Source organism: Lingula anatina, chromosome 1 (assembly GCF_051362555.1).
Source record: "Lingula anatina isolate TDL-2025a chromosome 1, LinAna3.0, whole genome shotgun sequence".
NCBI classification, from domain to species: domain Eukaryota; kingdom Metazoa; phylum Brachiopoda; class Lingulata; order Lingulida; family Lingulidae; genus Lingula; species Lingula anatina.
The window spans coordinates 29,291,967-29,316,475 of NC_141767.1; the positions used below are offsets into that span (position 1 = coordinate 29,291,967).

The 24,509-nt window shown below is 40.5% G+C and overlaps 1 protein-coding gene across 1 annotated transcript; it reads left to right on the top strand.

Moving 5' to 3' along the window:
* The first annotated feature begins 16,880 nt into the window (after positions 1-16,880).
* On the top strand, positions 16,881-23,454 carry LOC106161390 (uncharacterized). The gene is made up of 4 exons (XM_013538332.2): positions 16,881-17,150; positions 17,477-18,497; positions 20,835-21,085; positions 22,625-23,454. Exons 2-4 carry the CDS (start codon positions 18,038-18,040, stop codon positions 23,132-23,134), a joined length of 1,221 nt encoding a protein of 406 aa, XP_013393786.1. The 5' UTR covers positions 16,881-17,150; positions 17,477-18,037; the 3' UTR covers positions 23,135-23,454.
* The last annotated feature ends 1,055 nt before the right edge of the window (positions 23,455-24,509 follow it).

Below are 24,509 nucleotides of genomic sequence, written 5' to 3' on the forward strand. Positions count from 1 at the left end.
GCCGATCGTCAAAATTCACCGTGCCGAGGACCGTGAAACTCGAAGCGGCCTCAACGGCCAGGGCGCCTCGAAGCCCCTTGACGAAAATTGCCCTCTCGGTACGGTGAACGACGATCGTCAAAATTCACCGTGCCGAGGACCGTGAAACTCGTCGCGGCCTCAACGGCCAGGGTGCCTCGAAGCCACTTGACGAAAATCGCCCTCTCGGTACGGTGAACGCCGATCGTCAAAATTCACCGTGCCGAGGACCGTGAAACTCGTCGCGGCCTCAACGGCCAGGGTGCCTCGAAGCCACTTGACGAAAATCGCCCTCTCGGTACGGTGAACGCCGATCGTCAAAATTCACCGTGCCGAGGACCGTGAAACTCGTCGCGGCCTCAACGGCCAGGGCGCCCCGAAGCCCCTTGACGAAAATCGCCCTCTCGGTACGGTGAACGCCGATCGTCAAAATTCACCGTGCCGAGGACCGTGAAACTCGAAGCGGCCTCAACGGCCAGGGCGCCTCGAAGCCCCTTGACGAAAATTGCCCTCTCGGTACGGTGAACGACGATCGTCAAAATTCACCGTGCCGAGGACCGTGAAACTCGACGCGGCCTCAACGGCCAGGGCGCCCCGAAGCCCCTTGACAAAAATTGCCCTCTCGGCACGGTGAACGCCGATCGTCAAAATTCAGCGTCCCGAGGACCGTGAGACTCGACGCGGCCTCCACGGCCAGGGCGCCCCGAAGCCCCTTGACGAAAATTGCCCCTTCGGCACGGTGAACGACGATCGTCAAAATTCACCGTGCCGAGGACCGTGAAACTCGACGCGGCTTCAACGGCCAGGGCGCCTCGAAGCCCCTTGACGAAAATTGCCCCCTCGGCACGGTGAACGACGATCGTCAAAATTCACCGTGCCGAGGACCGTGAAACTCGACGCGGCCTCAACGGCCAGGGCGCCTCGAAGCCCCTTGACGAAAATTGCCCCCTCGCCTCGGTGAACGCCGATCGTCAAAATTCACCGTGCCGAGGACCGTGAAACTCGTCGCGGCCTCAACGGCCAGGGCGCCTCGAAGCCCCTTGACGAAAATTGCCCCCTCGGCACGGTGAATGCCGATCGTCAAAATTCACCGTGCCGAGGACCGTGAAACTCGACGCGGCCTCAACGGCCAGGGCGCCTCGAAGCCCCTTGACGAAAATTGCCCTCTCGCCTCGGTGAACGCCGATCGTCAAAATTCACCGTGCCGAGGACCTTGAAACTCGTCGCGGCCTCAACGGCCAGGGCGCCTCGAAGCCCCTTGACGAAAATTGCCCCCTCGGCACGGTGAACGACGATCGTCAAAATTCACCGTGCCGAGGACCGTGAAACTCGTCGCGGCTTCAACGGCCAGGGCGCCTCGAAGCCCCTTGACGAAAATTGCCCCCTCGGCACGGTGAACGACGATCGTCAAAATTCACCGTGCCGAGGACCGTGAAACTCGACGCGGCCTCAACGGCCAGGGCGCCTCGAAGCCCCTTGACGAAAATTGCCCCCTCGCCTCGGTGAACGCCGATCGTCAAAATTCACCGTGCCGAGGACCGTGAAACTCGTCGCGGCCTCAACGGCCAGGGCGCCTCGAAGCCCCTTGACGAAAATTGCCCCCTCGGCACGGTGAATGCCGATCGTCAAAATTCACCGTGCCGAGGACCGTGAAACTCGACGCGGCCTCAACGGCCAGGGCGCCTCGAAGCCCCTTGACGAAAATTGCCCTCTCGCCTCGGTGAACGCCGATCGTCAAAATTCACCGTGCCGAGGACCTTGAAACTCGTCGCGGCCTCAACGGCCAGGGCGCCCCGAAGCCCCTTCACGAAAATTGCCCCCTCGGCACGGTGAACGACGATCGTCAAAATTCACCGTGCCGAGGACCGTGAAACTCGTCGCGGCTTCAACGGCCAGGGCGCCTCGAAGCCCCTTGACGAAAATTGCCCCCTCGGCACGGTGAACGACGATCGTCAAAATTCACCGTGCCGAGGACCGTGAAACTCGACGCGGCCTCAACGGCCAGGGCGCCTCGAAGCCCCTTGACGAAAATTGCCCTCTCGGTACGGTGAACGCCGATCGTCAAAATTCACCGTGCCGAGGACCGTGAAACTCGAAGCGGCCTCAACGGCCAGGGCGCCTCGAAGCCCCTTGACGAAAATTGCCCTCTCGGTACGGTGAACGACGATCGTCAAAATTCACCGTGCCGAGGACCGTGAAACTCGACGCGGCCTCCACGGCCAGGGCGCCCCGAAGCCCCTTGACGAAAATTGCCCTCTCGGCACGGTGAACGCCGATCGTCAAAATTCAGCGTCCCGAGGACCGTGAGACTCGACGCGGCCTCCACGGCCAGGGCGCCCCGAAGCCCCTTGACGAAAATTGCCCTCTCGGCACGGTGAACGCCGATCGTCAAAATTCAGCGTCCCGAGGACCGTGAGACTCGACGCGGCCTCCACGGCCAGGGCGCCCCGAAGCCCCTTGACGAAAATTGCCCTCTCGGCACGGTGAACGACGATCGTCAAAATTCACCGTGCCGAGGACCGTGAAACTCGACGCGGCCTCAACGGCCAGTGTGCCGCGAAGCCCCTTGACGAAAATTGCCCTCTCGGCACGGTGAACGCCGATCGTCAAAATTCACCGTCCCGAGGACCGTGAGACTCGACGCGGCCTCCACGGCCAGGGCGCCCCGAAGCCCCTTGACGAAAATTGCCCTCTCGGCACGGTGAACGACGATCGTCAAAATTCACCGTGTCGAGGACCGTGAAACTCGACGCGGCCACCACGGCCACCACAAAATTCGCGGTTCACTAACATCGCCAATTACCGGGCGGAGAGATAACGAAATCCATTCAGCCGTCCACGGCGAAGGTGCTTCAAAGTCCCTTGAGAGAGATAATGGAAATGTGTTTCTCAAGTCAAAATCAAGAAAAAATACTACATTTTTCTCTTATATGCAAATTAGATTGCCTTATAAACTGGCCGGAAGTGATGTTTATATCTGTGATCGAGGCCGGTTCAAGGACAATCTAAATGACGCTGCAACGAAGTTGTCAGCGGGGTGCAATCATACACCAGTATTTTGGAAGATCATAAAGAAATAAAAAAAAAAAGAATCGCTGGAAATATGAGAAAGTTATCAGAAGTGGATTCAAATATTTTCTATAAAGATTTTTAATTAAGATTTCGTCTGAAAACGTACAAAGCTGAAAATAATTTGAATTTGCACTTTTTAAGCTATTGAACAAAATGTTTAGTGCACCAAAGAAATTTGTCTGATTTTCTTATATTTACATCTATATTTACAAATGAATGAAATCCAGTGAAACATACATATGTTTGCACTGATCAAGACCGGCCTTGCCAACTATATGACATTATTCTCAACAGATTTTAATATGACCCGAACAATATACAATATAATTTATAGCAAAATCAATCAAGTGAAACTTCAATCAAATACTTCTTCTCGTGTTTCTTTTAATGTTTCTACTGTTAACATACATAATCTTATGGTTTATTCCATATATACTGACTTTGGCGTGAAAACTTGATTCACGTCTATGATATGAAAAGCTATTTATATTGATTTGATTAATAAACGTGTCGATTCATCCTTACATTAAAAAGCGTAAGGGAAATGGCTTTTCATGGATGCTGGAAAATGTGCACACAACTCAAAACCAAGACAAAACTGCATTTTTTTCTTATATGCAAATAAGATTACCTTGAGTAATAAACAGGGCGGAAGTGATGTTCATCTCTGTAACGAGGCCGGTGTAACACAATCTAAATGACGCGGCAAACAAAGTTGTCAGTGGGAGGACTATCAGACATTATTGTTTAGGAAGATTTCAAAGAAATACAAAAAAGAAATATAAAATCAATGGATATATGAAAAAGTTATTATAAGTGGTTTACATATTTAAAAAATAAACATTTTCTCATTTAGATTTAAGTGCACAAAACTGAAGATTTGAATTTGTGCTATTAAAATTTATTGGATAAAATGCTAAGTGAACCTAAGAAAATGTTATTTTCCTTAAATTACCTGCATGTACATTCACAAGTGTAGACAAATGAAATCCGGTGAAACATGCATGTTTGCACTGGCCGATACCCCAGCCAACTGATGTCTAATTTCAGGTACCACATTTTGACATAATTCTCCCTCAAAGCAAACTTTCCCAAGTCAGGAATATTATTTCAAATGAAAGACTTGTTGTATGAAATCGTAGACTTTATTTTATAGCTTATAAACTGGGAAAGTGTGCATAAAAAAAGGCTTGTTCTTTTTTAAAATTCTACCCTCCTCCGCCACCCCCTTTTCTACTGCTACCATTCAAACAAACGCTTTCAATGCTCAACGTGTAGTGTGCGTCAAAAGTTTGAACTTTTTAGAACATATTTGCAAATATACGTGAAACATGTTACATCGGTTGGGAAGCGCACCTAGGCAACCCGCGTGGCACGCGAGCATTCTACCATTCTACAATACGCACTTCGTTCAAAGTAATTAGGCCATCCGGCGGACCTCCCTCAACGGTGTTGTCAAACTTTGCTCAAACCTTAGGTCTGGTCGGGCAACACAACAAACATACCACAATACTTTTAAAACTGAGTAACCAATATGCCTTAGAATACCAATTTATATTTTTATTTCTGTGGGGCGCAGCGATTCCGGAAGACCCAGAAGATGGCCTCCATCGGCCCTTAACGTCAGATGCAAAATACTGTGTAACATAGTGCAGGCATACTTAGCGGGTAATCTGCATTAAAAATTCTACAATCTCAATTCAGTTATGGCAGTTGTGTGCATCTAAATGTATATAAGTTTATTTCGAATCAACCATAAAATGCAGTCTGTTTGATTCACGTCCAACATGTAACATGCTGAATATTAACAGCGATAACTAGAAAATATAATTGCAATTTTTTTCCATAGTCCCCTGTAAATAAATGTAAATTAGTGAATCGTTTTTAACTTTTTACCTACACAGCATGATTAATTGATCAGATCTCTGATGAGAAGTGAAAATGCATTTTAAAAAAGGCTTACTCTTTTAAAATTAACACTTACCAAATAAATAATCCCTATCTACATGGACATAAAATATTGCAGTACTATTAAAGGTTAATATCAGAATTTTCTTTTCTTTTTATATTAGCATATTTATCTTAGCTATGTCAGCTACACTACTCGGTCGGAGTACACCAAAGTCGAAGCAAAAAGTCCACCAAAAAACGAAAAAAAGAGGCAAAAAGAAAAAAGAAAAATCGGTGCGACGACGGGAAAGCATTCGTTTGGCCTCTCATCGTCTGCCTTCGCAGCACAGCATCGTTTAGACTTTTAACAACATTCACCACTGTTAATCTGTGAGCATTTGCAACTGGGAATTTTATTGTTGTCTTCAACACACAAGAGTTTTGAATACTGAATTCACACACGATAGTCCATTGGTGGATTTAGGGGGGGGGGTTCAGGGGGGTTCTGACCCCCCCCCCTTGATTTCTGAAAAGATCACACCAAAGGTCCTTTTTCCAAATGAGATTTTTGTCTCTGCCTTTAAATTACATTCATAATCACGGAAGAGAAACCAAAGACTTCATGTAATGACCGATTTATTCGTTGACGCTCGGTAGCTACATGTTCTACGTGAAGTCTCCAACTCTTAACTCGTCAGATCCGTACTCATTCGCTTCCAATCTCCTTCGCTGCCTCCTTCTACATGTCTCCTCCCTCCTACGTGTCCCCCCTTCTATCTCAAGGTATTGCTTATATAGTTATTCCTTATCTACATGTATGGTCCATGACGTAAACTTTAACTACCTATACTTGTATAATTTATTTCGTTACCTTGGCGTTATACAAAGACGCCGCCACATTACTCGAAAGCTATTGTACCACAACGCGTTACATCATAAGACTTCATACGATCTTTATGTCGGACTTGACATACTGAAGAAGACTCGAAGGTGACCGCTCGACAATGCCATGAGAGACGGCTTAGAAGTTGGAGACTTCACGTAGATGATGTAGTTAGAGAGCGTCAACCAATAAACCATTAAACTGGTCATTATGTGGACTTGGGTTTTCTTTGCGCGACCTCACGTAAATCTGACACGAACCGTGGAATCTTTGGATTGCGTTATCCACTAAGTAAGTCTAAAACGTAATGTCCTATTTCGAGCCCACGCTTGAATTAAGCGTACAAAATTATATAAGTTTAGGACATTCCTCTCATATGTGTATGTAAAGGTACATAACAGAATGTGCCTCTGATAGGCGATAACCTCAATGTGAGGAAAAGCACTGGGCTATATCTGTCCTTATCGGATTCGAGTACTAATACGGTATCTGAGGCACACTGTGAGACTAACACCCCATTTCCATAGATTTTTAGATCGATCTATCCCTGTGGGGAGTCTCACTAGATTACTGTCAGATAATCCGGCTTAAATGTCCGTTCCGTCTACTATAATCTGTAATGGGGTAATTAACTTTCGAGTCCGTTCGGCTGACAGCTATTTAGCGTGAACCCCAGGGAGTTAGGTCGATCTAAAGTAGATCGATCTAATCTCTGGAAATGGGGTCTAATTTGATTGAAAATTGTACATCTATTACTCTTTTGGAAGGAGATAATTATTCGGTGAGAAAAAGCGCCCTACATTTGCCAGGTAATAAGAACAGATTTCCGCCAATATGTGGCAGTTGGAGCACGCAAGAGGCCAGTAAAAGTTCATCATGGAGAGATTTAGAATCCATTAACAAAGTCATGAATTCCATTTCGAGCGAGTTGTCTTCTTGTTCAGTTAAGGTCAATTCTGACAGCATAAATGTCATATATTCTTAACGTGGGAAGTAAAAAGCACGAACTTCACTCCATCGCAATTGTTATTCACAATTGCTGCAGTAAGAAACAAATAGCTATTTTCCCCCAATGGATACCCAGGTCGCTCAATCAAAAAGCCGATTTTTTTAGTAGAATTGTCGACAGAGACGATTGGAGTATCAATCACAAAGTTTTTCATTTTTTACAATCCCTTTTCGGTCGTTATGACAGGGATTTATTTGCCACTTATTACAACAAGAAATGCATTTTTTTTATTCGATAGCATGGTGCCCCGGAACGTCCGGGATAAACGCATTCAAATTTGATTGGTCCGAAGGAAATAACTGGATAGTGCCTCCTCCTAATTTGATATGTAAAGTTTTGCGAAAATGCGTTAAAGATCGATCAAGGGCCACAGTTGTTATAACTGAATGGAGATCCTCTCCTTTTTGGCCTTTGTTGTTTGAATAAGAAGAGCACATAGTTGATTTACGCGTTTTGCCCAAAGACAAACCTCATTTTTAGCGGGAGATATTGCATTTTCAGCCTAAGGCCTCTTAAATTCGACATGATTAACGTTAACGTTTTCCTTTTAAGCTTATTGGGAATTTTTTCATGAATGTTTTTCCATATTTTACCAGGCTTAGGATTGAAGAGAAACATCATGCAAGCTGTGGCAAACAGTGGAATCGAGATGAACCGAGAGATTTCAAACCTCGTTGAGAAAATGCCCAGTTACATCATTCAATCCAAAAGTGACTCTAACAACGCCTGTTATTTTTCTTATTTTAATAAATGGTCACGATTTGCCAAAGGTAAATTACATTACTCATTTAATAGATACAAAATCCTCTTCACATGTTGTGAATCATTCACTTTACGCCATCAAGTGGGTACATGCTGGCAACAATTTTTCTGATCCCACCAATAAGGGTTACATCTAGTTTCTTCAAGATTCAGCAAATAGATTGTTAAAACCAAAAGTAGTTCGGAAAGACCCCATAAGCAAAGAGCTTTTAATTGAGTTATGCGATAACTACGCAGCTTGCCATGATTTGCTTTTTGTTATAGAAACATATGGTGACATATCATTTTGTGTAGCTGCACCAGAAACATATGGTGACATATCATTTTGTGTAGCTGCACCAGTAGAGTGGAATAAGTTGCCAATTTTTATTAGACGAATAGAATCACAAGAATGTTTTAAAAAGGAATTGAAAACTCACATTTTACGACATTTTATTCATGAATTTTTAATTTTACATTAAAGAAACCTTGGATTTTTTACTTTTATTACTGTTTATTACAATTTAGTCTAGTTCTGATTTATATAATATATATCTTAACTATTTTTATTTATAAACTTCTTAGTATTTTACGTTGTACAGTCTATTTAACATTTTATGGATTTAAGACTCGAAATAAATATATTATTATTATTATTATTATTATTATTATTATTATTATTATTGACTTGGCTATGATTTTACTTAGTTTATCTGGGTTTTTGCGTTACAATGAGCTTAGCAATTTGAAGTGTTACGGCATAAAAATATTCGACTAATATATGTCAGTATTTATTTCCAAAAGCAAATGCGATCATCTAAGACAAGGCGATGAAATATTGATCGCTAAAGGTCGAACCAGCGCTTGTCCTATTTCAATGCTGCAGAGATATGCGTCTTTGGCAGACATAGATTTTAGTTCCTGTAAGTTTTTGTTCAGACCATTGTTCAGGTCAAAAGGCGTAGCTAGGTTGATTTACAAAGATAAGCCTCTTAGTTACACAGCAGCAAAAGCTAACATAGTTTTTAGACTTAAGCTTCTCAAACCCGATTTGAACATCGGCCTTCATTCACTGAGATCCGGAGGAGCCACCGCCGCAGCAGCTGGAGACGTCAACGAAAGGTGCATCAAGAGACACGGGAGATGGAGATTGGACTCTAGTAAAGACATGTATATACAAGACGAGTTGCACAACATATTATCTGTATCTAAGCATCTAGATTTGTAATTATTTGTTAATTTGTTCAGCATTTTTTTTTTTGTTTGTTTGTTTGTTTGTTTGTTTGTTTGTTTGTTTGTTTGTTTGTTTTTGTTTAATGGCCGATTTAGAGGCAGCAACCCCTTTTTGTTTTATCGCTCCCTATCTTTGGTATTTTCTGTCGGCCGGGGTAGTCGGCAATTTAGTATTTGCCTTTGTTTTTTGTATGTTATATAGAATAGTAAAGACTGAATATTTTTCACGGTACAGCGTATAGTGAAAAATGATTGTCTTTGCGTTACTTCACAAGCATGTGACAGTACTGAGTAGTAGTCACAGGTGTGACAATTAGGTGTACTTCGCAGTAGCACTTCAGTTCTAGCCCGACGGCTTAGCAGTCAGGACACACTAAAATTTTATTTTATAAAATTTATATGGGTTTGTGAATTCAGAGTGAGGTCTGTCACTCATGCATCTATATTTTATAGGGCGATGATTTGTACAAGTTAGCATCATGGCTACAGACACAGTTTTCCATAGTGAATTTACTGTTTTGTATGAAAAAAACAGAGTGACGTCATGGTGTAGGGTGGAAGTAGGTTGACGCAGGCAGCTTGAAATTTCTAGTAAATCCGGCAATCCAACTTGACATCATCCTTTAAAAGCGCACGTTCTGTCGATAAACTTACTTAGCAGCTACAGCAGTAAATTAACCGTCGGTACCAGATGGCACAATCAGCAATCACTAAATTTTTGAGGGGCACTAGCTCAACTGTCAACTTTCAAGATGGACGCGAGTCAGACGATGACCAGTCAAGTTCTATATGTCAACCCGGTTCCATGCGAGGTAGGCCAAACACACCCCCGATAACAACAGTCCGCCCTGTTGCACACCCGGTAACATCTTTTCCTACCCTTAGTTTCTGGCTTTCTTTAGCCAATTTGAGCGAAGAATGAAAAACATGTTGATTGACTTTGAGGAGCACCTCGACGATAAGATGAATATCGTTGATACAAAGATAAGAATGGCGGTTGACGAGGCATATCAACAAAGATAGCCCCTTATCAGATCTGAAAACTGATCTGGAGTTCATTAGCAATGAAATGCGCGAGAAAATTGCAATGCTTAGGGCCGAAAATTTAAAAAAATGAGGGACGAGCTAAACCAGGTATCATTGATTGCTAACTAGAACTCTCAGTACTGAAGAAGACTCCAAATAAGAGTCACCGGAGTCCCCCTTAGCGATAAAGAGGAAGGTGAACCATACAAAGTAGAGCACTGTATAAATAGTTTGATGGATTCAATGTCTAAAACACAAATACACCCTAAGCTGGACTTTGATTCTATAGAAACCGCCCACAGGCTTCCTCCACGTTCCAAAAGTGTACAAGTACAGTCAAAATCGCAGCATTCATGGTAAGATACAGGGGCGTAACCAGACCTTTTGAAATTGTACGCACAGATATTCAAAATTCCGAGGTACGGATAAATGTACACTTACGGAAACAGATAAAGGGCAGATCAATTTTAATGTGCCAAATATCATAGCTCAGTTTTCACCAGTAATAAAAACATCAGTTAAAGTTACATTCCGGCAATTTAATTAAGTTCCATTACATTATTTCACCCAGAACCAAAGCTTTTTCAAGGAATGGGGTACGGGCTATCCAAAATGGAGGGGTAAAAATGAAATGAAAAAAATATTTAAAAAATAATAAATTTCAATGGGGAGGGAGGGTTAGAAATAAAGTAGTTTCGCCGTGTCTGAATAACAGCGTGCACTACAAATTAAAGTAGTACTTATTCACATTGACGCATCATAAAGATCCAAGTCCGTCAGAGACGCCTTTGTTGGAAACAGATCCCATCTTAAGGGCACGAGATACAGGGTGTACGAGGACCTAAGTCAAATGAACAGAGTCCTTTTGAAAAAGGTTGGAGGAATATAGCTCAATAATAAGCTGTTGGTCTCATAAAGGGAAAATACTCGGCAAAACGAAGAATTGTGTGACTCTGGGTCTATCAAGTTACAGACAATCTTGACGAAGTAATAAGAGTAATGGAAAAAAGCACTGCCCAATTTTCCAGGCTCTCCAAGCTTTTTTCTTAAAGTTATAATACGCAATTCACTGTAAAGGAATTGCCACTGGGGTAATTCGAGCGGAATTATGTGAACGTGAAACGCCCATGAACTCTCTTAAAATGAATGGAAAGAGTTGTATAACGTGTGTGTGTGATCTGTTATCTTGACTTCTCATTCAATAATCTAATGTTGAGTTATGCCTGACATGGCTATTTTTCTTTCATTCTTATGTGGGTTTCGTAGTCAGGTAGCTGACGAGAACATGTATTTAACCCTATAAATGGCCAGTTTATACCTTTTTTCAGTTAATTCGCAACTACTAGTGTACCATTATATTGGAATGCAGTCTGCAGTCTGCCTCGATCGCTGCTACGAGTTTGAACATTGAATAGGATTTCTTTGTGCCAGGGCCTGATAACACGTAAATATGTAATTATAGTTATATCCCTTGGTTACTAATTTTTAAGAGCACGGCGGCTTGAAAACGCAGAATAACTTCAATTGTAGTTCATGTAGATTTTTATTCTTCACACACGGGCTACAGGCTGGCACGCAGGCAGGGACAGTCGTGACGATCTCCCGGGGTCTCTCTCTTTCTACTTTAGAGGCCCAGTTTTTCTCATAAGCTCAGGTCAAAGCATCTCAATATTTATACAGTGCATGTGTCCTACATGTATCTTGATTATTGATTATTGATTATTGTGATGTTCTCTACCATTCAGCGAGCTTAAGAAACCTCTTAAAACTATCTTCGATTCACTAACCAAGTGGGTTTACTGGTCCTGGGTGCTTTACCTGGTTCTGGCACACTCAAGGTACTACGACAACTGAACTGGACAACACTTAAAGACCGAAGGATAATGCATGCCAAAAAAAATAATGCTCTCAATTCACTATAATCCTCGGAAATGACTGCACTAACTTCAGAACGCAACAGGATAAAATTAACCTGTTCCTACACGGTTATAAATCTCTTACTTGTTGTCAAAACGACAGAATTTTTGTGATTGTCGCTAATTTCCTAATAGAAATTGTGCATTTATGAATTAGCCACTCGAACGCCCTCGGTCTGATTCCCGTCCACTGTCAACTCCCTCCCACAGCTGTCCTTCGATGTGATAGGCCCTAACCAACAAATTTATGTTTAATTATTATCCAGTATTTATCATAATGTGACCTTTTTCTCTATAACGAATATACATGTATTAGTTACATTTTAAAGTTATCTCAGATGAGCATATAATGCTTATAGCATTTGCCATCTCCATATATATACACTAATCGTAATTCTCATAAACTAATTAACGTGTTAAAATAAACTGTTTTGCATGCACAGTTTTATCTATGGTTTTTACTGGACAGCATGTTATTCTTAAGGAGATCTGTTTTACGTACAATTTATTCAGTATTGTATGATAATACTTATGACAACGGAGTCCAAAGTTAAGTAATCGGTATAAGATTAATTACATTCAATTTGTCATATTTCAGTTTGATACTTAAAGGGTATATTCAACATTTAATTTTCTTTTCTATTCTATCGCACAACACAGCACAAATAAATACAGGCCCGTAGCCAACAGGTTCAAAAGGGGGGTTCTTTTTCCCAACAAGTGGACCTTTTACAATGAAACTATGGTGCACCTAGATCAAATTTCACCCAAATTGGACCTTTTCCTGAAAAAAAGGGCTGTTCTTTCGTACTCCCCGAACCCCCACCATCCACCCCCACCCCACCCCACCCCCACCCCACCCACCCCACCCCACCCACCCCGGCTGCGGGTCTGTAAATATTACACCCAATGCATTATATTTTTTGTTATTGAATTCCAATTCAAAGAAATAAAACCGACTCCCTTCTCCTATCGGCCTAACTAGTTGATCGGCTGGGCTAGTCGGCAAATTAGTATTTGCCTTTGTTTTATATTTACTATATAGAATAGTAAAGACTATAAATTCTGTAGGATCTTGAGTCTTCTGAATAAGGTTGATGGCTTCAACCCGGTGACTTGGCACTGCTGCCGATCTAGCGGAGATAGTCACTTCCAGCACTTCCTACTTCTTCCATTATTACCGTGTTGCGTTAGTTGTGCTGGGCCCCGTAACTCGGAAAGCATTGCGCATTGCGACCGAGCGCAATCGTATCGATATCATAACTCGCCCATACTCGCCCGCTATAGTACATGGTAGCCTCTTTGTGATAGCATTATTAGCAATACGCGATGCTTTCGATTTACGCAGCCCAGAGCTGGTGGTTGTGTGGTAGTTTATGTGGTCATTACCTGATGATGTTGCATCCAACTTAAATAGAATATCCATATAGATCCGTCACATGTACTTATCTGTGGAAGACAAATATAGACAATGTAGCCTATTTAAATATGCAGAGGTTATTTAATCATTAAAATGCCTCGATGAATAAACATAAACAATATATGTAAAATGATTTATCAAAAAGACACCATAAATGCGTCATTCTACCTCTACTTAAAAAAGATCTGATGATCGGATATAAATATCCTGAAAATCAGATTGTTTTTTTTTAATATGGTCAATTATATTATTTGTAAAACATTCTCCAGTAATTTATGTACATCAGTTGTTGTTTAATGCATAAGTATCAACATAAATATCCGATTAAATAACTTATAAATGTTATATGCAGTAGATTACATAAAAATCCGAACTGAAACATTTGTTCACAAATGATCAAACAATCCATCAGCTTTATTAACTAAATATTTGCATTTATCGAGAACTTGAGTCTAAACATGACACATTTCTTATTTAAAACATCAGTTATCTCTCACATATTTTTTTTAAAGTTTCACGTTGGCACTATTTGTCTTCTTCTACAAACTCACCTCGTTCTTAATGAAATAAAAAAGGAAGGATTGGATATTTATACAAATTAAATCTGCCTTTCGCTCATGGGCACATTAAACGGGCATTTACAGCAGATATATATAACCAACGCTTCTTTTGGCACTTCATGTGATAAAAATAGTACTGAATCAAATTTCCGTCAGGTTTTATAGTATTCCATACCTTCTCTATCAACCTACATGTACATGTAGATACTTCGAATGCAATGTACCCCCCCCCCCCCTTTTTTTTTTTTTTTTTTTTTGAATTGGCGCTTGCCAGGCTTCCGGTAAATGCTTAAGAAGACGGGATTATTTCTTCATTGTCTTACTCATTAATGAAGAGCTTTGTTAAATGTTAACCAGCAGAACATCCGCCAACCGCAGAGAAAAAGTGAAAACAGCCGACTTCAGGTGGGTGGGCATGTGCAGACGACACACAGATCAAAGCGTCAAATCCCGTCAAAGGTCGATCGCCTGCTGAGAAAACACGACAGCTTGAATAAATTCAACAACATTCTTCTTACTGAAACTCGATTTACTTGCTGACACTTTGAAGGCTTGGTACCAATCAAAGAACCTTCTCTGTGCTCAGTTAATTTTACTTACACCACTCAGTATGTCAGTCTGTTTTTGTCGTTTATTTGCTTTTGAAGAGAAATTCAGTCTTGAATATGATATTGTAGTGCATTGCTACTAAAGATATCAGAGCGTGTATGTTTATGGGTTTTCGAACTTATTGTTAAAGTATTATTTTTATCGCTGTTAATATACCGTTGTTTATGAAACTCGCAGTTAAGGACTCCAAGATTTTGAAACGACCAAGATTCTAAAAAGCATGTAGCTGCAGAAGTAAGAAACGAAAATATTTCTTGAGTTAGCGAAAAAAAAGATAATTAAATGGCGAATTGAAGTGTAATCTAATTGTTAAATCCAGCGGTCTAATCAAAGGAGACAGCCGGTTAATGTTGCTGCAATCTCACAGCTTCAGCTCGGTGAAATCATGTCGAAGATTAATAGAGCGCTCTTCACAGGAATCACTTTTATCAAAGCAATTGACACTTTAGGAAAACAATTAAATCGATGAGTTTGAAGTAGATCCAGGTGCCCTCGCAGCAACGCTGGATCGCCCACGTCATTCTGCTCAGAGTGCGTTTTGCATACTCTTTACGAGAACTCTGGTATCAAACAGGGTCTTAAACGCCGAAGTTTATACGACTAAGTATTCGTCGGCTGCACGTGCTGTTAAGAGATCCGATAACAGGTGAATTATCAATAGAAGACCAGAATCAGCAGGATGGATCTCGGCATCAGCAAGATATAAACCTTTTACAGGCCGATTATCCGAAAGAGAAAATAAAAAGAGCGATGCAGTAGTTAATTATGTTGCCACGTGTAAATTTAGTAAAAGGAGTCCCGATGCCGCTTTGACATCATGTCCATTTATCAGCAAAATGAGCCTTCCTATCACGCCCAGAGTCAACTCTGCTCCGTGCGCTATCTCTAGTCAAGCGAATTAATGATATCAAACTTTAATTGCTACTCATTGAAGATCGATTCTTCTGTCGAATCTCGCCACTCCGCTTATCCCACAATTATAACTTGGGGATCAGGAGGTTGTCATCTTAAAGTAATAAATTGAGGGATGTTTGATACCCCAACGTCGCACGCAGCAAGGAATAAAACTAATTGGAAGAGACTGGTGACAGACGCCGATGACAACAATTTTAATGGAGTTTCCAGAACTAATAGAATAATAAAATGTTTTAGCACGGCTTGAAAACTGTAATGTCAGTGGAAATTAAGCAAATGATTCTCCAGCTACCCGCTGTTCCACTCCGCATCTTGTTTGCGAAATACCTTTTCGTTTTTGTTGGAGCTATTTCTTACAGAAAGTTTGAAACTGGGAGCTAGTAAAGGGATCTTATTTATGAGACCCAGCAAATGCACTGCAGTGCACCGGCATCCAGAATTGGTTTTTTGATTTGTCGTTGAACCGACAGACTTAATCACTTTGTTCAAATAGAGTGTGTAGTGAAAAGTCCATGCATAGATAGGAGTGGATAAGAAAAGTCTACCGATTAACTGCGCCTGTACTCCACTGTGTGTGTGTGTGTGCGTGTGTGTGTGTGTGTGTGAGAGAGAGAGAGAGAGAGGGGGAGAGAGAGAGAGAGAGAGAAAGTGAGATAGGGAGGAGGGGGTGCAAATATTTTTTTTACGCTACATAAGTTTATTTTAATGTTATTTTGACGAATCAACCAACCATAGTAAGCGATACATAAATTGATAGGCAAGCTTACATTTTGGACTTCTTTATATGGATAATAATTTTTTACTCTGTCAGTGGAGAATAATGTTTAATATGAAGCCCTACCATAAACTTTGCGAGATTATATTATGAAAAGAGAATAGCCGAACGAACTGAATATAACTGATTATTAGGTAGACTGCAGCAAGTCCTATACAAAGATAAGTCCTGCTGACAATTAGAATTAATTCAAATGGCTGCGACTATTTGAATAAGTGAAGAGAGGAAAACTAAAACAGGATTTGAAACTCTACGGCATCCCACCTTAAGTAATAATAAAAATGATGATTTATATTAACAAAAAGGACAATTTAATATGAATAGAATAATCTACGTAAGAATCTCTCTCTCTCTCTCTCACACACACACACACACACACACACACACACACACAGTGATTGCCACAACTCTGACACCTGTTCTGCATTATAGAGGAAAGCTCGGGCCAGTGGCGCTTAATGATCAATTAGCGGGATGGTAAGTTATTCTTAATCTAGGACCCAATTCTAGCTTCAAGAACGAGCATTAGTATTATAGAAAGAGAACTCTTTGTCAGATATTTCCATTGTGATTATTTCAGTTTGAACTTCGCCCCAGCATGTATCTGGCAAGAGTCATTAGGTTGCAAAAACACAAGACTCCTGATTGTACCCCAAGCTTTATTAGCTTTAACGTTTGGCTGACTTGATAAAGCTCACATTCACCGCTACAAGGAGTAATTTGGCTGGAAGTCAAGAATGATTTCATTTTTTCGCTGTAACACTGAACGGGATTCCGGAGGACTAGGTTTAATAGCCATGTTTGCAGGTTTCCAACTCGATGAATGCTGTTACTGCGCCTTTCTTATTCCCAGCAATTGAGGCGCTATTGACCAATATACTAGTAATCTTTACTGGTACAATTGTGTTGACTTAATCGAGACATGCAAGCCCGGCTGTGATTAATAAATTGATACGCTATCAGCCCCAAGTCAATCATTCCTGGCCAATAACGTCTTGATTGCCCTGTACTGAGCCATCAGCAGAACTGAAAACTATATATTGCTTGAGCTCGCGGCCGTAAATCTTGAAGATTTAATACGAAGTAGGTTGCTAACGATTATTTTCTCGTCTATCATTTGACGTGATGGGGATATTGTTTTATGGTCTCTATTATGATGATAAATCTTTCACAGTGTTCTTCGTCAAATTGCCGTTAAGCAGTTTCCTTAAATAGCGTGCTTTGTGCAGCTTCAGAATCTTGTGTTCGATGATCTATTATTGAAAGGTTGCAAATTGCAAACATTGATGGGCAGTACTTTTGATAATCTTCCTATTACTACAAGCTAAGGTATGCAGTGGCACTAGACGTGTTATTTGCTTACACGTTTAGACTAATTATATTCTGACTCCTATTTTTTCGTATTTCAGTGCGCACGAACAAGCAGAGAGGCAAGGCCTTCTTCAGTGTTACCCCGTATTGATAGCCTCCACACTCAAGCAGGCGATCAGATTATTGTCATTAATTTCCCACTGACAGGAATAAGAGCGGCGGGATATATAGCTACGTAGGCAGGCATGCGAGATCCAGCATTCATTTTCTCATTTAGCATCAGGCTTAGCACGAAAAGATCAACATTAACGCAAGCGGTGGAAGATAGGGCTCTACATTCTTCAGAGTTCCATCAAATCGCGGGCTATTGATTGGTTTAATTCTGTGGATGATTAGATCTCAATTGCACAGAGCGTGTACAAGGCTGGAGGCGAGCTTGCTGTTGTCAAACGAACCCAGGGATAATTGAACCAGATGGAAGCCGCATAATTGGGGGACTGCATATCCCTTCTGCACTTAGAAAGGAAATTAACAAGAATTAAATTGTCTGAGGATCGGTATTAGTTTGGAACGCAGATAGAGCAATTAGCTGATGTGAGGACAGGGGCGAAAATATTCGACTTCGCGACTTTACTGAGCGCTGTTTGACAATTACTGAAATGGAAGGGAAAGAGTCGGTATCACAAAACTCGGCAAATGGCCCCATCATGTTTGCTATTCCACGGACATGGCATCCACATATTTATGATAAAGCTCCAAGAGTTCCCACGCGGCATTTAATAGCAGACATTTTGGGTTTTCGAGAAGAATATGGAACAGCACCATCGTCATTATCATCATCATCATCATCATCATCATCAACACTGAGGGCCGGTACCGTATCCATGGGCGGCATGAACATCGATGATGACAATGATGAGTTAACCAGCACCAAATGTTTGCCGAATGCAGGGGAATCAGGTGTTCCCTTTGACACTACCTGCTCAGAATCAGACGTCTCGGAAATCTCAGCGCCCTCCTCGTCATTGTCCAAGGCAATGTCCTTGTCTGGGAGCGTCGATGGGGGTGACAGCGACGGTCCCGTGGACTTGTCGGCGTCGTCAAGCAAGCGTAAACGAGGTAAGATATTCTTAATAGAGTTTCATGATTTTGAAATTGAAAGCATGGCTATTATTTATTGCTCGCATAACCAAACGCTTGTTACGTATAGGCTGGAAAGTCGAGTCAAATAAATGAGAAAAAATACATAATTCAATCCATCAATTTATCTCTGTAGTAAGAGTAAAATATGAAGATAACGATATAGGAAAAGAGAAAACGTGGAAGAATGACGGGGGTTAGTGACCTAAACGCTTCTGGTGACGGCAATGATCAGAAAATGAAAAATAAATTATTTCCAGAAAATTGAATTGTACAGAAGATGACAGAGACAATAGAGTCGCTGTCTAAAAAATGACAAAATTGCCACAGTTCCATTGCTGGCCTAACCTATTTGAGGAGAGAAACTGAGATTAGTTAGATTCTATTTCCAACTGTCAGTTTTAGTTTGTACATCATCCTAGTATAGATTATTGCGGTCGATAGGTCGAAATAAAGAAAACTGCCAGAAAACGCAAGAAGAATGAAGAAGAAGGTAGTGGCAATCAGTAATAAAAGCTTCATCTTTGCCCAGGGGAAAAATAATAGGTTTTATTAATCAATAAACAGAACGCCTCTGCGTTTGACGCTGTGTGGAAAATGGAAAAGCAATGATGAAAACTTCTTTGTCTCAGCTGCTTGAGTCCCCTTCAATCTACCTCTTAGCAGCCGCACCATCAGCGACTCGTTATTCATTTTGAGCACAAAACCTTCATCGGAATCGATGATCTAATAACTTAATATATACACTATCAATTAAGCAAGCCGTAAATGAGCCCATTAATAGCGAGTTTAATGGAGTCTCTGGGGCGCATAGTAGCGATATCAATAAGTCGTCGTGCAGTAGCAAAAGCATTGATCGTACAGTAAGATTGATGGCTTGTGGCACTCTAGAGCTGGAAACTTGTATTAAGATTTACAAAGATATCGATATGCTGGCTTTTATCATTACCGATATTAATTCATAGAGGAAATGTGATTGTTAACAGGCAAAGAAGGCAGCCGTTATGCGTGCAAAATTACACCAACGCTATTAATGGAATGGTGCATCAGGCAACTATTAAGCCTCGTAGATAAGTAGAATGGCTAAGCCAGCAACACAGTCGCTTAGTTAATTGCTTTGTGATTACGGCAGGAAAGCGGTATGCGACTAAGCGTTGGGCGCTGCGTATTAACAAATTACATGCATCAGCAATGCACGCTTGTCCCTGCTAAAATCCAATTAATCCCCCCTCGAAGCCTGTAAGGGATTGCGATTCGAAGAGAAAAATCGACATGGGATTATAAAGCTTATTAATACTCCAGCGTGTTACACTGCTAGAATATTCTATAAAATAACGTGCAATATCTACTAGTATAACCGGTGCAGAAGGGTATAGTTATGAAAGACAAGTTGTAATACAAATGAATGCACTGGTCCCAAGCCCAAAAAAAAAATACGTAAGGTCATCTCTCCGTGTCTGCTAGTTTCTAGTTTTTTTCACGTTGGAAAGTTCACAAAACTGCTGAAAAACCACACACGATGGAAGAAACACGTAGGATTAGGTTAGAGAAAATAATTAAGCTGGAATCTTCTCCCTCCTGCAGTTTCAACAAGGCCGTTGAATGTCATCATGCTGCAAGATATTGGACGATCTTTATGGCTTCTTTACTTCATTCCCGGGATTATTGCGAGGAACGTTTTTACACACTTGTAGGACCTTAGGAAAACCGCGCAGACATATCGATTTGAGTCGTTTCAATAACAGATAGCTCACGATGCAGTTAGAGCTTTTACTGTTATCCGGGAAGAGTGCTTAATAGTGCCTGAAATTGTCGTATTAACGGGCTGCCTAGAGTGCAATCGCCCTACTGCATGTTAATCAAACCACTTACACGAAAATCCACAGGCACGACTCTTTATTTGCTTCAGAGAATATATCATTAGCAACGTTGTTCCACTTTCTCACTTCAATCTGAAACATAATGAATTTTAAATATCTGTTAAAAAGGGTGTTGTTATAGTAGAAATTTACTATAGATGGTGTTAATTACTTCTCTTTATCTTAATTTTGGAAAAATAATTTTTCATGTTGGTAGTTTTGTTATTCAACCTTTGGAAAAATTTTAATCATGCTATTATTTTTTATTATTGGCATATACATTTTGTTCATCATTTCATTTATATATTTAAAAAATTATGTACAGAAACCTTAGCTTTCAGATTGATTTTTTTCCCACTTTAGTTTTAATACTAAAATGCTAGGGTTTATATTTTAAGAAGCGTCTAATTTACGGTTGAGATTAATTAAGTAAGCGACGACCTCTTTTAATCTACAGATGTCCAAAGGAAAACAACCGTCGATTCGTGCTCTACTATCGACCATGGGATGAAACGGAAAATAGTTAATGAAGACAAATCTGAAGAGGAAAAAGATGACAAAGGAGACAAATCGAAAAAGAAGAAAGCGCGCACAACGTTCACTGGCAGACAGATCTTCGAACTAGAAAAAAAATTTGAACAAAAGAAATATTTGTCCTCTACTGAAAGAACGGAAATGTCGGCACTGTTGAACGTTACTGAAACACAGGTAAGCAAATTTTTATGAAGGAGTGAAATGATATGGTAAGACGAAAAAATGTTTGGAAAACTGAAATACACGCAGTATCTATATACACAAATACATAGATGTCAAAATATTCGTTTCCATTTAGGGCGAAAGAGACTTCATTCCAATAAAGCACAGTAAAGGATTCGAGCAATGCTTTCATTACCGAGAGAGTTAATAGCCAATGCAGTCACATTTGCATAATTGACGAGTAAAACTGCGTTGAAAATAGAGGCAATAAAAACGTGTATATTATACAAGCTGTAAAGCCATCTGCAATGACTCATTATGGTGAATCAGTGGATGGACGGATGAGATCGATAACATCTGGAGAATTGTCCTGAGGTGCTAAGAAAAAGATAAAAATGTTGCTCATCAAGCTTATCTCTTACGGTCAGGTAGTTCTTTAATGAAAAAGAAAAGTGATATTTAGTGAAACCTAGCCATGGCCACTTGGCATATGATTGATGGCTGACGGTCTGGTAGAAACGGATGATCAGATCAGTGGAATAATTACCATCAAATGTGTTCCGTTAAGTAGCAGGGATTATGGGGGAAAACGTTTAAATAGGGGAATCGATCAGGGTGATTGTTTATAGACAGTTAATAGATATTTAGATAAACGAGAGGAGTTGTGTTAGTGGAAATTTCTGAGATTTTCAAATGGAGTTAACTGTTTTAACAAATAACGTCCTTTTAAGAGCTATATTTAACGAAGTGTGATATTGAAATTAAGGTTAAGGGTTTCTAAATTTTATTCTCATTAACGAAATATTATCGTTGTATTTATGCTTTTCTTTCTGTTATAACTAATGTCAGTTTATGAATTAAGTACTAGTACACTGTATATTCCCACATGACGTGGATAATTGATCTGACAAAAACGTGATAACATATGCTGTTATAGCTTTAAATTATTTTGGTTGCAGTCATTCAGAATATAATTCCCCGTCCTTCCCATAAAAAAGTGGGTGAGAAAAGTGAAACCACCCAGCTTGTATCAAAACGTGTGAACAGGTTTGTGCTAATTAAGATCCACGAGGCAGTGAAAAGTTAAACAGTCATAAAACACTTCTGAGTGAAAAGCAAGCTGGGGAGGTCTCCAGTTTTTAGCCACACATGATAATTGCTGAAAAATGATATGCGCTTAAACTTTGAACAGACCATTAAATGGGGCTCGTTACATCGATTCTAGTGTCGTGGTGATTGTTCATTGAATCAAATACCCATTAGAACACACTGAAAAGGATGGAAAAGTTAAATTTGCCCAAAAAGATCAAATGAAAGTTGTTAGACGGTAACATACAGTGTGGAACGAAAGATTAGATCGCCCTTTCAACATCATTAGACGTGTGTTCATCATAAACCACAGGGACTCAAGAGAAACATACAATGTAAAAAATTCATAAAATAGCATCGACAACATTGATAAAGTTTAGCCTTAAAAGACACTTTAACACTTAATATTGAATGTTAAAGCGTGCCGAAAATAGATAATTCCATCCTTTATTCCATTTGCAGGTGAAAATATGGTTCCAGAACCGTCGCACCAAATGGAAGAAAGTAGAAAATCTGTCTGGGAATCAGGCCGCAGAAATAAAACGTCAAGAGGCAAACGTGGACCAGAAGAAACAAAGAGAGGAAAGAACACCAAAAAGAAATGAAAAAGAAACTATTCTTTCAAGTGGTTCGAGTGAGTATGAGGAGAGAGGTCTGCTTTCCACTAATAGTAAAGACGGCGTGAAAAAAGAGACAGTAAGTCAAGTAAGAAACTCTGCAGGGACAGATAAGGAAACTTTAGACGAGGAGAGCACAGGGACACAGCAGGGGTGTGAAGGAAATGTAAAAGAAAACTTTAGTCATACAAAACTATCGAAAAATAGTGACATGATAAATGAGACCATGACAGAAAATCCACCGCCTGCCGAAAAAATAATAGACTCTGAAACACATTCTGAAAATGGAGATTGTGAACAGAGATTGATTCCACTGGAAAAACGTGAATGTGAGGGCGAAGATCGCCTACGTTAATGACTGTTTGTTTTTACAAAAACTTGTTTATTTTTTTGTTCTAAAACACAGAACTGTCAGTTTGGTTGGTTCAAAATGACGCTAGAGATTTCTTTATTTTCTCTCTAATAACTTCTGTCTTCTCACAACATTTAACGCTAGCATTTGATGAATGTACATTTGATCACTGTGACTAATCACTGGTCTTCAGTATTAATCATTAGAATCCTCCACGGGGAAACGACCTATCTTTGCTACTAAAGAAAGACAAGTAATGATTAGTAGTTAAGCGGTCCTGGTACAAGTACCGTTACTAATAAATGTGCTTTTTAGCTTCTTTAGCTGGCTCACTGTCTATTTACGATTGATCTTTGGTTACCTCGAAAGCTATATGAACTTAAGTACTAGAATTATTTGTCTGCAGTTCATGATCAAAGTCAGGAAACACGTATACTTGCAGCACTAATCGATATGCCCTTCTCCTTAGTTAATGGGACTTGTAACAGGTAAAGCGTATTAAATTGAATTTGACAGAATTTTTTTCTCTGTGCGGAAAAATACATTCTCATCATCTCTGTCACGCGAGTGCACCAACGCAACAAGCATTTTTACATTTCTGCTGCTTTTTGCCTGCGTTTGCATCAAACCACAATCAACAGATCAGTTTTCCATTTATCAAGAAAGGAAATATTATAAGGAATGCAATTCTGCGGCACAAACCAATTGTTTCTGTGTAGCATGTTAGATACAGTTTACCGACGTATACTACACATGACATTCCTTATGAGACTTGCTTCATATTCGTTAGCTGATGCTGCTGAAGGTTTGTAAATTTTACAATTTGGCACAGTTATTTTTCCTTATTATTCAACAACCTGCCGTCATGAAAACGGATTTTACTCGTCTAAAATTGATTGTTGTTACTGTACAATTTCAACCCAGCCGTCTCAACTAACACAGCTGCCTGGCGTTTCCCAGTCAAACATTGTCCTCGGTAATTACGATGACGTCTGTTACTCTGGAATGGAAAACTTGCGCGTACGGTCTCTAAGTCGTTTTCAAAAAATACTAGCGCGTAAAAAAAGTTTTCCAAAATGTATGGATGTAAAAACCACGCAAGACCGATACTAAGACGTTTTCAAGATGTTAAACGTTTAGATTTCAGAAATAAGGCGTCTGTAGTTGCGATTTGGAAGGTAGATAAACGGTGTATCAACCAAACAGCTTGATCTGACAATTTTTCCAAAAGTTATGCCATTTTTTTTGCTTTTTTTCAGAATATCCACCGTTATACAAATAAAATGAAAACTTTTTCCTTTTGTTTTCAAATTTTCAGAACTGATGAATATTCATAAAATACAGGTGGAGTTTGAAAATCACCTTGATCGGACAATTT